Here is an 18,323-nt window from a genome sequence, read left to right as displayed (position 1 = left end):
CCGCGAAAGTCGCGCTTAATAATAGATTGCGTCCTCGTGCTAAGGGTGTCTCATTGAAAAACTCGCGATGCTGAGATCTTATACGTTGTAACGCTGTATGACATACTGGATAACATCGCAATAATTACACACTAGTTAATCTACAGCGAGCCGATTTGCGATAGTCTCTCATTGCAATAAAGGCCTGGCGCTTCGAGTGCGATATCACAAAAATTGCAGTTAAAGGATTGATCAGAACTAGTGAAACTGAGAGCGAAAATAAGAGAAACATCAATATTCTCCAATTAAGATGAAGCATCATGCTGTAATGCTTTTATAGCGACCATTTATCAAGTTGTCATCATGTTCTAATGGTTTTATAATTGCCGTCATTTCTATCGTGGGAATAGATTGCGATGTCATCAATTGCTAGTGTTACATTAGCTCCAACATTAGCCTTTTTTTTACTATTTATATGTTACACATATATATACAGTACGATTCTATTACTATTATGCACATTAATACCATCGCGATAAGTTAAACAAATAAAATAGCGTTCCGTTATCTAAGCAGGAAAAATATGACATCACAACTAAAGCGCCGAGGCATTTATTACACACATGATGATGGCTTGAGGGTAATCGGTCGCACATGAGACTGGAAAAAAATGAATGAAGAAACGAGATGCAGATATAGCGATAATGTCGTTTCGACAGAACTCTGCGAATCTTTACGATAACGCCGCTTCCTTTTCCGCCCTATTCTATATTTACGCGTATCTACATCTTTACCTCATGCTTTAATTCTTATCCACAAATTACATTACTATCACTCCTATATTTACAAGAAACTGACAGTTTCCCCCTTTTATATCATTCGTGATGTCATTAATATACGTATAGGGAATCTTTCAATGATGCATGAAAGAGGAATCATTATTCGCAACTATCGTTTGTTGAGAAAAATCCTCGTATATTTGATATACGGAGAAGTGACGTGCAATTTTGATTAGGAAGTTTTCGCTTAATTTAAAATGGATTATACCTTCACGTTGAAAACAGCAGTGGAGATTGCGTGATCTCTTACACCAGCAAAATTATAATAAACAACGCGCAATCAGATGAGTCTCATTGAAATCTATTGTCGGTAATTTCTCTCTCTTGTCTCGCGAGATTGGCATCTACTTCTTGTATACCTGCGTCACTTTTCCTCGATTATGACGTCAAAAGCACGTTGTCAGCTATTCGTATACAGATGCAAAACTCACATGTATGATGTACTTTATTCTCTAGCTATTCTCATAGGATCTCGCAAAATGAAGATGCGTGTAAAGATGAAAGAACTATCGAACATTAGCACGGCACAGCAATTATTAAAGGGAATGCATCCCCGTCTTCGCAGACAAGAGTTCAATATTGTTTATCGTTCATTATTATTTTTTATTTACCATTATTCATCATCGACGGTCATCGATTGTCTAGATCTGGCTTCGAATCGAATCGACAATAAACTTACATGATGACTATGTGCAAGAAACGAGAGTAATCTAATTCGAAAAGCGGGAATTGTTCGATGAGATTTTAATTACAGAATATCATATATATATATATATGATATAGATTCATATATACATATAATACCGTAGGGGCAAAATGTTTACATAGATCCGTAATAACAATTTAAATATGAATTGTACAGGCGAAGCACGAGCGGTAATTGCAAAAGTATTTTCAGCAGTCTATCACGTATATGTATATGTGTGTATGCTTATCCTGTACGTTACATACATAGACAAAAATATATATATATATATATATATGTATGTGTGTGAATAAATTACGCGCTGATTTACTTAGGAAAATTACTAGTTTGGTATTCCGTGAATACATAGTAAAAGTCGCACGTCATTATCTACAACCGCTGTAAATTGTAGATCTCGTACAATGGATCTTGTTCAGATTGGAATATACGTTTGCTCGTATTGTCGGTTATAAATAAATATAAACGATACAAGCGTAGATGAAAAGTAATGTCTTTGAACAGATATTTCTGGGACGATCAATATAAATTAACAATGTAATGGGAGTCAACAAGATTCAATGCTCTCGAAAAATGACAAACGGTAACGAGAAATTTTCTAAAAGTTAAAGTGTGAGTTCTCGTGTATCATCGATATGATAGATTAAGCGAAACGGTTCGATCACTCGATCATGCAAAATCAAAAGAACAAGGAACAAAATATCGACCGTGCATTACAATAAAAAATTGCACATGAAACGTTGTTCGCTAATTTCTGGGTAATTAACTTTTCTGTAAAAGTTTTATTTAAATTAATAATTTCCACACAAGATTTAATGGCAATCAATTAACAATTTATTGCACTAATAATATATAAGCTTGCAAACTTTGCTTTATAGACACTGCTTAAAACATTTCTATTTTTATATTGACGATTATCTTGACTTTACTTCAGCATCCACACGGACGATGGAAGAATTGCAGTTTCTACGTGTGCGATAATATGCCACGTAATATGCGTATCTCGCGATTTATCTCGCGGTTTACAATTTAATTTTTCTCAACTCAATCTTACAAATTGTTATTTACATTCTTTGTCACACTTCGATCTCAAGCCGATTGACATAATCGTGTATAATGTGTAATTGTTCATGCGGTAATCATTTAAGCGATGTTTGTGCGTCTTATTGCGAGTCGTCGTAATCATGATTAATGCAGTTATTAATAATAACAAAGTTCTGCAAACCTGTAAATAACATACAGATGTTTGATTTATCAATTGGCTTGCGACAGCATCGTGTTTATTCATTAATAAATGTACAATTTCTAATTATGGAATTTCGATCCATAAGAAACAAATCTATCTTTGCTTGCTGTTTTGAGCGTTTAGATATAAAAAGACAAGAAATTGTTTATACGCTCTTTTGTGATATTTGCAAAATTAAGGTTCATTAATTTTATTTTCATAATTACTTGATTGTTTTTATAACGTTTTGACGCGAAGCTAGAGTCTAATAATAAGATTTTCAAGATTGATTATACGTATATGATGTCTTAATGCAAGTAGGTATCGCATCACTTTTTGATAAATAATAGAAATGCAATTATAACGTTAGACAACGTCAAACTCGTTACAACAAAACTGAGATTTATTTTCTTATTTATTTTTACTATTTACAACATATCGATCAATCATTTTATATCTTAACGATAGCGATTTTTTAAAAGAAATTTGAGACCGAGATTCTCAATGAGATTAACAGGCGCAATTCTGTATCGACGTTCACATTCAAGCATATTTATGAGATGCATTAAAGAAAAGCGATTCGACATTTTCGATTTGGTGACAAGTGTGTGCCAAATGATGGCAAAGATTTCGATGGGGATCTGAATCGTTGGCATACGAATCGTCAGGCTATTGGAGAACGGCCAAAGTGCCTACGAGCTACTCGGGTATGCCCATTAGTTCCGACTCGCCGCGATTCGTAAAATCTCCTTGCCAACTACTTCTCGAACAGTGCTTTCCAGAATATCACGCATGTAAAGAGATTTTACGGATTATTCAATATAATAAAAATTAAATCAATATCTTAAAGTTATTCCTCTTTGATAAATAAAATATTATGTCAAGTAATAGAAAGAATACAGATCTCTGATCCTAAATTTAACGATTTAAATCTTTGATAAATACATAACGAATTTTTCGGCAACTAAAATTTTTCAGTTTTTAATTTTATTACTAAAATATTAAATGCGACTGTTACATTATCATCAGATCAATTTGATTATCCAGCACGAGATTTTTCACGGCCTCTTCGAGAAAACGTGACAAGACAGATGCATAAAAAAATGATACCCGATTATTGCAGCTTTACGGAAAATGCTGTCATATTTATGGAGGGAAGCGGGAACTACTCGATCGTAACGCGCCTTCTTGAAATTGTCGACGGATGCAATTCCCATTTGTTACCCCGTAGTCCTCTTTATTTCTGAACGCCTGCATCCAAGAGTCGTGATAACGCCGATTCACGTAACAAAATCGTAGCGCACAGTAGTAAAAGAATCTGTGCACAGACAGCATATTCGTCCTGTTCTACTTACTCTCTAAAATTTAAACGTCAAATTAAATATCATTTTAAAAAAGAGGTTTTAACGCAAATTATTAAAATTATATACGTAAATATTGCATCCATTAACGACACGTTAATCCTTAATATTATCCAAATTTGTTTCAAATAACTATAATTCATCATTTTTCTCGTTAAGCTTAATAAATATTAATCTTTTTCATGTACATTAATGATAAAACGTGTTCAGGAATTTAATTACATCCGTCAGATTTCATCTTCATTTGTCGTATTATCTATATTGAAATTGCTTAACGCCTCCGTTTAGCGATGGTAGCTGGACAGATCGCAATAATTCATTCATCATATTTTTGTACGTGACGTTTCTTTCTTTTCTGAGGCGCCGCCAACTCATTGCATTCGCGTGCACGTGTCTGCGCGCGGCCTTCTGAATACATATCGGGTTAACGTTTATAAACGCACGGGTGCACGCGAGTGTTTATTTGTTCCGCGGCAGTATCGGGTGTCCGTTTACCGATAGCTTAATGTCGGCGATACGCGAGCGAGTGAGCGAGCGAGCGCCAGCTTTCACGTGCTCTTTTACGACCTGTCCGTTCCACGTGCGCGTTATCTCGCCCGTCTACGCGCTCTTCCTGATGCTCTATTTCGGCCCTCGGCGCATCCATCCTAGATCCTATCGCGCGCACGAGTTCCATAAATCATCGCGGCCGTTCGCGCGCGACTCAGTTACGACCGAAGTTCTTGGCCACCTAGTTTACTCGCCTATCCGATCCGATCTTACGAGCGATATAAACGGGCCGTTGACGATCGCGGCGCATCGCCGATCGTTTCGAGATTCTCGCCAAGCACTTAAAACCAACGTACGAGGGCATTTCGAGTGTAACTTAGAGACGGCGACATACTTACGATTTTTCTCATTTACTCGCGCGCCGCTACGATCCTCTCAGGTATTTCCAACGCGGCAACGAGCTTGCAGATCATCAACAATAAAGCGACACGAGAATAAGAAAAAGTCTATCCTGTGAGTATAAAAAAAAGTTCTTCACAAATTAATATATATTACATAAAATTAGCAGTTTTGTCGATTAAAAATAGGAAAAGAGTTTCATAAGTACGTATAAAAAAGTGAATAATTTGAATTAAAAAATAATCATACAATCGTTTAACACCCTGTATACTCTTAACTTAAAATGTCATCGAAACTTGAGATTGAAAATTTGTGTGGCTAATAGGAGCAGCGTGTTCCTCTTCGTGTCGCCATCAGTTAGAAATTAAGTTGCCTCGGAGTACAATACGTGTCTCGTAATCGCTTCGCGTTGTGAACGTGTGAGCGACTCATTTGTCTCGATCTATATCCTGAATTAACTCCTGCGACTCGCATCGCCACTCGTGAATAACGCTTCAACAAAACACGTCAGCGGACACGTGTGTCCGTGAGCTCGGGAAATACATTCAGTAACGAACAAGTTTGTGCTATCTGGCCAGTAATACTGGAAATGCGTGCGTATGTGTGCGCCTACGCGTGGGTGTGCGTACGTGTAGATCGCGCGTCCTTTCGCCGCGCAGATCTCGGATCCGACCTCACGAACCCGCGAGAACTGTCAGTGACTGGTGGTGACTCCGGGCCCCGCAGTCGTACAGACCGTCGTCTGTTAAGCGAGCCGTGCAGCCGCGTTCATAAGCGGTTGTCGAAGACCGTTCAGACACCATTGAAGGAGAGAGAAACGGAGAAAAGACAAGAAAGGAGATGGGCCTGCTCTGATCATAGCAGCCGCTGGCAGCAGCACCTGGAGGACACACGTCGTCAGCCGCGGCAGCAACGTCGAAACGGCGACGACGTCGATCGATTCGGGCTGTCACTCGCGTTCATCCTGGATCAGCTGCCCGGCATCTCCGAGCTCTGCGTCTGCGATAGCTCCAGCAGATGACATTCCGACAGCGGCACCTCCCTCGTACGGGCGCTCTGTTTCCTCTGCGCAACATAATTACGACGTAATTTTAATAACACTGTAATGAGACCTCGTACAATAGCCGTAAAATTAATTTCATGTTCAACGTGACGTGAATATTCTGATGTTTAAAAAACATTCTAGGTTTTCAAGTGTTCTTTAATATTTTTAAAAAGATATTCTTCAAATTCTTCAAATTTTAGATATTCTTTAAAGACTGTTTTTAAAAGACAATCTAGTCGAATCCTTCTTAGATATATTTTAAACGCTTTTCATATTTTTATACAGCTCAAAATTAAGTCTAAATTGCAATGGATCCATCAGAATGAAATAAGTTTGAGAAACTTAGAACAAGTTATAACCTTTCTTCGAAAGAGAAAGCAGCCTCTGTCTTCATTATTGGGCGGCGGATGATTTATCAATAAGTCTGGGGTAGGCGTGTTGTTAGGACCTAATACGTTCAGCTCCTTAAAACACTCAGTCTCTATCATCTGCAAGAAGAAAGAAGCAAGGTGGGTGCGTAAGATTGCAGTTTGACGATCTCGGGCGGCGAAACGCGTAGTAAGTAATTTAAGGTCGGCAGAGAAGCTAAAGGTGGCTCGTGCGTAACGCGTCTACGCAGCATCGCGGCTTTAAATACACCCACCCGAATAACGCCAGTGATAACGAGCCTCCCGCGCTGCCTCTGACGTAGGAAAACACTTTGTACGAGAGCCATATTTCGTGATCTAAGTGCTTATACCGCTTTCCAGATGCTCCGATGCATACAATATTTTCAAGGAGCGGAACAAACACTAGCCGGCCAATTGACTTAACGTAACTTACAAAGCGCCATTAAATAAACTCCATCGTCCGCTTTGCAATGACCGACTGAAAGGTTTAAATAACAATAAATTACAAAGATGTAAAACTGGTAATCTTCATGTCGAAATTTCTTCGAGAAAAGAATCAGCTCAAGAAACCTATTGACATCAAAATGGATGGTACCCTATAGATGCTTTTAGGCATTAGCGACGCGTTGAAGCATTGTCGATACATCGATACAAACGCCTGAGACGCGCGTGGGCGGTCGAAGAATGAGATTTACATTCTCGTTATAATGGAGATCCTGTTAAGTGGTCGTCTGTCGGATGGCGCGGAGGATCAATATTATTTCTAGGGTCAAAGGCCCCCGAGAGGCGTAATGTGTCCTGTACAATTGGTGATTACGAATGTGTGACGTGTCTAGGATGATGTCTTACCTCATTTTGCCATGGAATGGACACGCTGCCGGTGTTGAATTTGCTGTAGAAGGTGTCGTCTGTGGCATCCAAATTGACACCTTTCACCGTGGAGAACTGTTCAATGTCCAGAACGTCTTTAGCGTAAACCGCGCGAGGCTGTAAAAATGACATATGACGACTAATTATTTTTTTATCCTAAAAGATATATTTTTATATTTAATTATATTAAAAAATGTGTGTACATTTGATTATTCACGCAAATAGATATCAAATTACAAAAAAATATGATAAAACAAAAATAATATTATAATGTTAAGATTTTTAACGATTTGCGATATTTACTAATAATTAAAAATATCACTTTCTTATACGATGCAACTCAGAATATATACTTTAATTAAATAATAATTGAAATTTGATGAGTGTTTATTAGTTTGATATAATTGTCAAAATTAATCTTAAGCACATCTCTTCCGTAGAATGTTCAAAGTTATTTTATACAGACTGTAAATAGATGAACGAACAAAATAGAAAAACGCGCGTGCAAGAGTTGCGTCTGAGCAACAGAAGAAGAACGCGGAGTTTCGACGTGAACGGGGCAATCGATGAGGATGACACCTACTTACATCCGGCACAAACGGTGGTTCCCACATACCGGCCTCGACCCTCTTCCAGTTCAAGCACTGGAAAAAGCTGTGCAGCTTCACCTCTTTCGCACCATGACGGCCGCACTTGCAGCCAAGCCGCGTTTTCGGGCTCTTCTTCAGCAACTGCTGACACAGGCTCTTCGCATCCTCGCTGAACTTGGGCGAGTACCTCTCCTGGTCCTCCTTCACGCGTCTGTCAACCTCTTCGCGCTTGACCTTCTCCTTACGGGCGCGGAACGGCGCTTGGCCCTCGATCATCTCGTACAACAAACAACCGAAACTGAACCAGTCCGGCGAGAAGGTGTACTTCTCGTTGTCGATCACTTCGGGCGCCATGTAGCCCACCGTGCCGACTCTGCCGCGTACCATGTCGCCCTCGGTGATCTCCACCGCGAGGCCGAGATCGGATATCCTCACGTGACCGTGATCATCCAGCAGTATGTTCTCTGGTTTGCAGTCCCTGTAGACGATACCCTGAAGGTGAAGGTGCTCCAGACCACACACGACCTCGGCCGCGTAGAATCGGGCGCGATTTATGTCGAAACCCGGCTCACCGCCCATATTGTAAATGTGGAACTTGAGATCGCCACCGTTCATGATGGTCAGCACGAGGCAGAGCGCGTCTTTCGTTTGGTACGCGTACGCGAGAGAGACGACGAACTTGGAGTTGATCTTCTGCAGAATGTTCTTCTCGATCAGCACCATCGACTCGCCCTTCCGCTTCTTGATCCGCTTCTTTTCCAGCTTCTTGCACGCGTACATCTTACCGGTGGCGCGTACCTGGCAGGCGCATACCTCGCCGAAGCCGCCTTTGCCCAGTACTCGGTACATCCGGAAAGTCTTGCCCGTCACTGGTTGCGCCTCCAACCATTTCCACTGGAGATACCTGAAGTAGACATTGCCTTATCATTGAAAACATAAAAGATGTCGAGTATTAAATAAAAAGATAATCGAATTATTAACCATTATCATGTTACTAGTAATAATTAAATTCATTCGAATTTATTTAAAAAAAAAAAACAGTTTTATTGTTAAACAAAATTATTAAAGTATTAACTAAAGTTTGAATCTTGCCTTAAAGAATGAACTTAATTGACGCTACAATAGATAATAAGGAATTATAAGGAATTTTTTTCATTATAAGGAAAATAAGAAATTTCTGAAGATTTTACGTCAATCGATTGATTTACACAAATCAATCAATTCCATGAAATTCTCAGACGCCAATAATCGCCATCGAGGGTACTCTTTGGGATAAGAATCTATCTATAACGTTCTTTTACCTGTAGAAGTAAAAACTGCTGAGGAAGGCCGAGAATGGCTCGCCTGCGAGAAAGTTTTTCACGGTCTGCGCCACCTCGAGAAAGAGCTCCTTGCCGCCGGTGCTGAGTCGCTCCTCGCACTGCGAAATCAGGGAATCATTCAGGATGTCGACCACCTCCGAGCCCTCCCGCTTCAAGTACTGTTCAAACAGCTCCTTCGCCAGCTCGATGCGGTTCTCATCCAATTCGATCTCGTACTTTTCAATTGCGTCCAGGAATAAGTTGTAGCGGTGGTAGGCCGGCTTTTTGTCCTGGCAGAACTGTCGGAATAGCAGCCGCCCGATCGGCTGCTGATCCACGACATAGCCGTACCTGATGTCTGTTCAACATCGCGAACATTCATCATATTCATCGTATTCTTGTGGTTCAGTCCTGATAATACTGAATTGTCGGCGAAAAATTAGATAAATATGTACGTTACATATAAATCTAGTTTGTTCAAAACTGTTTTTTAATATTGTAATAAGTATTAGTCTTTTTAGAAGCTACTTTAGAAGCGAATTTCGATTTTCTTTTTCTTTTCACAAATAAGCGAAAATATATTTTTGGATACATTCCAGCATTTGCCCAACAAAAGTAACTTTAGATTAACTTATATACCGTTTGGAAATTAACTCTTTAAACGCCTGTTCAATAATATAAGCCTGCTATTTCATAAAAACACATTCGGTTTACCTATAAAGTTTTGTATAAAACTTAGCAATTTTATAATATTGTAATAATTTATAATAAAACGTGTAAATAAAAAAATGTTCTATTATAAAATAATAAATTAAGATAATTCACACATTACGATTTTGTAATGTCACTAATAACTTATAACGCAATATCTCTAAATGGTATTAAATGATAATTTCTCGAATATCTTGTTGTGTTGGCTTTGTAGACATTTATAGATGTAAGAGTGATGCATTTATCCGCAAGTTTTAATTACTTCAAGTCGAGAGGGAGTTATCAAAGTAGGTTAACGGAACACGCAATAAGCATTGTCTCGTTTTCCTGCCCCTTGCAGTTTTTTTTGCAACAACCACATAACGTGCACATGTTGCTCGAGAGATTCAATAATCGCGAGGCCATTGAGCGAATTTTATACGAGAAGTACATTGTCCGGAAAATTGTGACCACAAAATATTACAAGCAATTTTTACTAAGATTTCTAATGCTCAAAATTATTCTTCTCGATTATTATTGACTTACCTAGTTTATCTTTTAGGCCGATGCACTGGGAAATGTGTGGGAACTGAAGTATCTTCCGCCATTTCTTACTCTTTCCCTTGTTGCTGTCACCACCACCTGTGCAAAGAATGCATACTTCAATTAATGCAGAAATAATGAACAAGCTCTTAAAACCCTTGTTTTATTTTAGTCCTCATTTTCATTTTTGTAATTTCATTTGTTTTTTATGCTGCCGAATTTTTCTATATCGTTGCAAGCTATTTCGAATTTTATCGTTGAAAATTTCATTGCCATACAAAGGAGAAAAGGGAATTCTTCGATTTTCATCTGCGATGCGGAACGTTGATTAAAAACGAATATGCGCATGATTTACTTGTTTGGCTGTCATTAATTACAGATCGAGAGAATCCAAGTGGAATTTGTGCAGTAATCCGCAGCGTGCAACCATGTGTATGTCATATTAATAGATCACGATGGTTTAAAAATTAAATTATTTTGCTTTATTCTCTACCGCTGTAATTTTTATCTGATAATACAGCCACACAATACCGAGTTACACATTTACAAAAATATCAATCGCATTTCGCATAATGAATTGTATTTTGGTAAAATTATATAGTCAAATAAATATTCTTATCACATGCTACTAAAGGTAATTATAATTTTAAAGTCTTAATGCAAATACATAAATTATAAATTGTAATTTATCCACTTTAAAATCACTTCGGAGAATATAAAATACTATTTGAAAAATGTTGCGCAGTGACTTTCACGCGTATTCGATTCTGGAGCAGATGCTTCGTAAAGACGTCTTCATGGCGGAATGACAACGAAATACTGGATTGAGAAGTGCCGGAAGTTACGGAATTCACTCAGACAGGGATAACGACAGATATTGGATCAGCGTTACGAGATTTATCCTGGTACTTGGTAGAACTCGAAACGACGTCGAGAAACTCGTGATAACGGTTAAACGAGAAGAAAGTTGTTCCTCTTCGCCGTTCATAATTCATCACCGGAAATGTATACAGTAATCTGGCGTTCAGCTCCTGTGCTTCTTTCCGCCATTTAGAAAATGTTCGTTCCATCGATTGCATAAAAACGTATAGTTAGAGAAGTTTTACTAATTTAATATCTTAAAAAAAGTAACCAACACTTTTACTATATTTTCATAGCTAACAGTATAATCAGTAAAATGTAATGTGAAAAGTATAATCATAAAAGCATAAATATAAAGTAAACATAAATCTCGAAGCAAAGTATATTGAAATAATGAACTTTAATAAAATTGATTAGCTATTAAACTCCAGAATCTTGTAGTTTGCAAAGTGAAATTAATGTAAAATTGCTGCATGCTTGTAAATCAACGCTTTCTATAACATAAATTTTATTTTATTGCATTACGCAAGATGGTATTAATATTATTCACGATAAAGATACCAACAAGCGAAAACCTATCATGTGCGCAAATAGAAATTTATTAATATCAACGACATAAATGCCACAATTATTAGATAAGGCATTGCAAAAACGCACGTCGCTTTTACGCGGTGACACGCGCAGTTATGTGCCGATAATAATTTATGGTATACTTACTGAGACGCGAATAATCTCAATATTCAATATCACTAGAGAAAAAAGAAACTTCAGAATTTATCACGGATAAATTAACTGCAAAAATAAGTGCTCAGTTTTGTAGTGCGAAGTATTCAAGACTTTAACGCGCGCTTTCTGATTTATGCATTTTTTTAATTAATATAATTCCTCTTAACCAAAGAAAATTCACGCTCTATATAATTTTGTAATTTTGCAAAATTGTACAACTGTTGCTTTAGAAATTAATAAAGATTCAGAAAATTTCACAAATCAAATTTAATAGATGACAACAGTTTATTCGGTTTAAAGTGCAATTGTGCGCACATTTTTATTCACGAGAGTCTAAATGTCAGGTCTAATCTGAGAAATACTCAAGGTTGTAATGAAAACTGCAAATTAATCAAACAATGTGCAATGAAAAGAGTAGATTAAATAACGGTTCTCAATTCTCCGTACATTCATTTGCGCTAAACGGATTCTGGTTGCGACAAAAAGACGTCGTAGCCTTCAGCAAGGAACCCGCAAAATCCCCCGCACGACGACGGTATCGATCGTGCGGAAAAACGAAAGGGACACGGAAAAGCGGAGGGAGATGTGCGAGACGCATGGTCCGCGGTCCCAGTTTTTCGCTTCCGTGAACAGCTCGTCGTACAGGTCATCTCAAGAAAACTATATATCTGCTGTGTGTGTGTGTGTTGAGAGATAATAGATTATCTGACGGAAAGTCGATTTATGGCGAACTGTATAACTGTATATCGGAGCAAAAACTTTTCATTTTTGCCCATGCATTTTGCATCGCGTTGAAAAGTGATGAATAACAGGAAAAAAAGAATAAACGCAGAAAATTCAAATAATAAATGTTAATTAGCTGTATTCTATATACTTTACTTTTATTGTTTAATCAATCAATATGAAGATATCAATTGTATAAAACTTATTAAAAGAAAGTAAAACATGTAAGAATAAATAAAGAGTAATATTATACTGTTTTATTAACCCTCAATGAGCTCATCTTGTTTATCCATTTCATTCATATCAATGATAGATAAAATTGAGTGACTCAAGCCTCGGATAAAGTTGTTGAAATCGAGACAGCCAAACTAAAGAGACTCGAATAAAGTTCCTGGTGCCAGTTTGCGCTCTCTTCGGAACACCCTGTACTTTGTCGACGTGCACGGACCCGCTCGTTCGATCCCCAACGAGCGGAAGTCGGGGGTCGCGTAGCTCCACCTTCTCTTCCACATCGACAGAGGAAAAAGAAAGAAAATGAAAAAAGAATGGCGCTCCAATGAGTGCAAATTACATCACGTGGGACGAGGTCCTGTCTAATGCACGCTGTATTTTACCAAGTAGAACGAACATCCATATTGTACCTTACTGTCACAATTGTTTAACGTAAGTAAAGTAAAGAAACGTAAACAAAAACATATGGTTTAGAATCACGTTAAATTTTTCAATGTTTATATCTAAATTTTTCGCTTTAAATTATTTGCTTTTTAAATATACAAAATATTTAAATAGATAAAATATTAAAACATAACTTTCAATAATACTTCTAAAGATAATAGCTTAATTATCGAAAAAGATATAGCGGGAATTGAAAATTCGATCATGAAAAATAGGAACGAAATTTGAGGAAATGCCGAGCCATATGAAAATTTCATTTGGTATCTTTTCAGAGCAAGATTCAACTATTCTATTCTATTCACAGTGGACCACCCTGTACGGTTGCTGATCCCATCCAATCGGTGTGCAGTAGTGCTGTGGAATGAAAAGCCGTATTCGGCTCAGTGAATCGCGTAAGGGAGAAAGATAAAGTGTCGAGAACGAGAGAGCCGCCACTCGTTCGCATCTCGCAATCTCGGAAAGTGACAGAGAAAAAAAAGGAAACAAAAAATAGCCGATGGATAACCGAAAGTTGGAAGATTCAGAGCAAGTGTTGCAACACGCGCACAATCTGCGGAAGACTCACCGCAAAATCATCCTTAAAATGAACGCTAAAATAGCAGAGCTGCTTGTTCTAAGTTTTTTAATTTAAGGGGTTACATACCTCCATAGCGGCGAAAAATTGATATGTTTGGAGAATTTTTTTAGGGGGTATATATGAAATAATAAAGTAAAATATGAATTGCATATGATTTACTGGTCCTTTAAGTGTAAAAAAAATACTTAATAATAAATTTTTGAATATTAATAAAATGAAGTTTTGTGGCATTAATTGGATCGCTGCTGAAAAAATGTCCCCTCAGAGTCGGCATGATATCTTCTTGTAACATTGATGGATCTGACAAATGCAAGAAATTTCTTGTAAAGTAATGTTGTAGTTATAGTCTGTCGAGCCAGATTTTTTAATTTCAAAAAAATAAACAATTTATGCCATGTCAAAGTTGAACTTCATGTTTTCATGAAAAATTTCGGTCTTTAATTGTTTATAAACATTGTATTAAACAAAATTGCAAAAAAATGGCTCGACAGACTATAGACAAAACGATTACGAAGATTTGAGAACAAAAAATTTTTTAAAATATTGAAAACTCTTCGAGTTATCGTGCCGACCGTGTCAAAAAAACTGGTTTCGAGAAAAACGCGTTTAAAGTTTGAGAAGTAAAAATCGTGTAAATATTAATTTTTGTAGTGAGCTTACTCTCCCATTCCAATTTCATATTGCGTGCCTTCCTTCTCGATAATTTTTATATTTTGTACAGTTTTCTGTAATCTGTGGGCTGTTCGAGCTTCTTTGCGGTAGCCTGCGCCGCGGCCCGCCTCCTGACGCGCGGTCATATTTATTGTTATATCTTCGTTACGGATTGAAATTTTTCACTAATTCTTTTTTTATTATATTTTTAAAAGTATAAAGAATGAAAATCAGTAATAAAAAAAATCGATTGTTTGAAAATTCTGGAGGTATGTAACCCCTTAAATCTTTAGTTTAAAGAGCTTTCTGGTGAAAATAATAATAAATAAAATGAGACACACTACGTCGTTGTTTATCTTATGTAACAAATGATTACGATGTTCAGTCGATCGTTATTAAATTCTTATTAACTTTCGTGATAAAATACAATAATGTACTCGAGTGTCATTATGCCTTATTCAAGACAACGGTTGTCATTTCCAGGGAAATTTATCCGTGATAGTCCACGATCTTCGCCGTGAAATTTTCTCACGAGCCGTCACCGTCGCGTGTCATTATATCAGCGTACGACAGATATGATCGCTGCAACTTCGTTTATGATAATTGCACCATACTGCGAAGTCTCTTTGCTATCATTATGATAATTGACATTCTGGCAGCGTGACGAAAAACGTGACTTTCGATTATATTGTACCAGCACGCTCGCCACATTCATCTTGTGGAGCGCATCTTTCCGCTCGCGGAATCGCGGAGACAGTCACATAATTTACCGTCTTGGTATCGTTTCACTTGACGTCATGCTTCGTCTACAAAACGTGCCGTTTCTATCATATCTTGCACCGTGAATTTAACCGTAATTTTGGAGAACATCCAAAATTTATTCAGAGATAAATCAGTACAATTCTGCTTTAACAGGTTGTCAGGAATTCCTAAGGATACACAAGGAAAATTGTAATTAATTCTAACTAACCTCTGTCGACTATTTAATCTCAAGATATATTTTATATTTTAAGACATTTTACTGTTTCTCGTTTCGTAAAAATAAATATGATATAAAATAAAAATTAAATAATAACATAAAAATCTTCATAAAAAATCATGAAGTATTCTCAGAAGAAAAGTGCATAAGTTTTTGAGAACAGTTCAGACTAATTAATGTGGGATTAGTAGATCATCCTTTAAATGCGATTTCAACGGGATTAATCCCTTGAGCTCTTTGAAAGAAACTTAGAGTTTTAATCAGAACTATCGAACTTTGATTACTCGGGCTGCTAATTTCACATGCACACAGAACCATCCATGTCCATCAGACTTAATCCAGAATTAACACCGCCGACACGCCGTTCCAGCCGTTGGTGCGCAAATGCAAACGATGTTACAAGACGGGCAACAAACAACTAAGCGCGGCAAATTGGGATTTCACAAGTTGGAAAGGTTTTCTTTTTCTGCTGGCGTACAACAAACTAATTGCAGTCATTTCCCGATCGAGTGGCTGCTAATTGCGTCGCGTCACGGCGAGCACGAGGGTGACCGCTAATTAACCCGTTAGCCCCACAATAACCACTGGCTTCTGTATACTTACGTAATTCGCGGGCGGCCAAGCCTCCCCGAAGCTTTCATTTATGAAGTTTATCAAGGCGATGCGATTACAAGGCCATTGACGTGGTATATCAAGCTATCGTTGGTTCGCTATCACGCGAACACATTTACCTACTTTCCGACCAACGTGCGCGGCGCGCCTGCACTCTTCAACAGGACGTCGTTCGTAATATACTAATTGAACCGGTCGTTGGTGGTGGTAACCCTCGCCATTGGAGCGGCTACAGTCGATCGCAATTTGCGACGATCGACTAAGCTTAGCCACGAGTAAGAAAACCGTAACTCTGTGATTCCTATGCAAATTTTACTCCCATACTTCCTCGAGCTTTTCAATCACCTAGACTTCCGCCGAAATAAAATCTTGAAAATAAACAAAAAGTAATAAACAAATTAATGTATTCTTGAAATTTATAAGCAGTAAATACACACTACTTTATTTATTTAATTATTATTACGATTATTTTAAACAATGAGAAATTGTCAAATTTTGTGCATGTTCCAAAGAAATAAATATTCATTGTGAATGAGAATATTGTAATTAGAAAGAAAGACCAACTATAACTTTTCGTGCAAAGGAAAACGTGGGAAAGTCATAGTATACCTATATTTATATATGACGTATCCTGTGGGATACTTCGCAGGGCGTAACGAGAAGTAAAACATTACGTTTTCCTGTCAGCGCGGGAAAGTTCATTGCACCCTCTAACGAGACTAAAAATAAACGGCAAGAGAATCGAATCGGGCATTTGTCCCCGCAAAAATCTCTCGGAATCGCTACTTTGTGGTGTACGTGTCAGAGATGAACGGGAGAAGCTATTTCTGTCGGCTCAAATTTCTGGCATAATCGCAAAACTCCACTAATTGTGAGGGAAACTAATCGTCTAGCAGCTGTTCATGTATATGCTAATAAAAGAACCATTAAAAAAATAGAAAAAGCGAAAATTTGATACAATAATCCAATATATTACAGAAAATCATATTATGGACACATTCTTTTTACTCGATACCAGAATTAGTTCATCATTTTTATTCTATAAATAGGCGGGAATTCAAATACCTTTATAAATCGGAGGATAATGATAATATAATTATTACAATATTTAATTACGTATAATATACATAAATATGCATAGCATAAATATGATATATATATTATACATTATCCTTTCTTTAACTGAATACATTGTACAATAGCATATTTAGAGTATTTAATGTTTTAATTATCACAATTGACTTTTCTTTTTTACTTTCTAGGGATATATCTGCAGAAACCGATAGGATCAATATTATTTATAAAAACAGTGCCTCGCGAGCAGTTCGACACCAATTATACCATTAAATAATAATTAAATGGAAGGAGACCCCGGTGGGACCTATTAATGCAAACACGAGATGACCTCGGGATCAATGCTATTTTAAATTAGTTCTCGCGTGCATTCCATTATTGCATTTACGGCTATAAATATTGTTTCGATATCGTCAGAATCGATAGCACCACCTGGAAAAGAGGAATAAAAGAAAAAGGGACGCAGAAAGTGTAATCGCGAGGGATTTTGGAACGCGCTCATGGAGCTTGGCGTATCACGCCAGAGATATTTTAATTGCCTCTTCCTCGCGCGCGTTGGCCCGTCTACTATATCAATTAAATAACGAATATACGACGATATAATGTGGATATCGGCTCGTATGTACGCTCGTGTGATATACACCGTAATTTCGCGTTAGTTTGCCAACGTTCGACCGCGTGGCCATGGGCGTCGCGACGCCACGGATGCTCGACTCTGAATACGAAGCGTCTCTTGCGAAATGTACATCAATGTGCTTCGTGTGAATTAACATCTGGCGTGTAATTAATCACAAATGTTTTTCCCGAGCGATGTACCTATGCTGGAAAGCCCGCGTTAGCGCAAATCTTATTGAATTAATTCTTTATGCAATCCTAGTTTATTTTAAATCTTTCTGTTTTTACTTTTTATTCTGTATTTTTCGTTTTTTTCCTCGAATCTTTTATTGCGCATCCTGGCATATTTTTCTCGTGTTCCTTATTGCGTAATTTCGAACTTGTTCCTACGGATCGATGCGTAGTAA

The 18,323-nt window shown here is 37.5% G+C and overlaps 1 protein-coding gene across 1 annotated transcript in view; it reads right to left on the bottom strand.

The window, feature by feature from the left end:
* Window positions 1-1,424: 1,424 nt before the first annotated feature.
* Window positions 1,425-18,323, bottom strand: part of LOC105275024 (G protein-coupled receptor kinase 2) — a 34,376-nt gene continuing 17,477 nt past the window's right edge. Inside the window, exons 3-8 of the mRNA XM_026971389.1 lie at window positions 10,427-10,522; window positions 9,191-9,548; window positions 7,887-8,793; window positions 7,279-7,416; window positions 6,400-6,528; window positions 1,425-6,060 (exon numbers count right to left, since the gene is read on the bottom strand). Coding sequence (XP_026827190.1) covers window positions 5,965-6,060; window positions 6,400-6,528; window positions 7,279-7,416; window positions 7,887-8,793; window positions 9,191-9,548; window positions 10,427-10,522 — 1,724 coding nt within the window. The 3' untranslated portion in view covers window positions 1,425-5,964. The remainder of the gene's footprint in view (window positions 6,061-6,399; window positions 6,529-7,278; window positions 7,417-7,886; window positions 8,794-9,190; window positions 9,549-10,426; window positions 10,523-18,323) is intronic.

This window comes from Ooceraea biroi, chromosome 7 (genome assembly GCF_003672135.1).
Source record: "Ooceraea biroi isolate clonal line C1 chromosome 7, Obir_v5.4, whole genome shotgun sequence".
In the NCBI taxonomy this organism is placed as follows: Eukaryota; Metazoa; Arthropoda; class Insecta; order Hymenoptera; family Formicidae; genus Ooceraea; species Ooceraea biroi.
The sequence above is the reverse complement of the archived record's forward strand: the minus strand, read 5'-3'. Positions and strand labels throughout refer to the sequence as shown.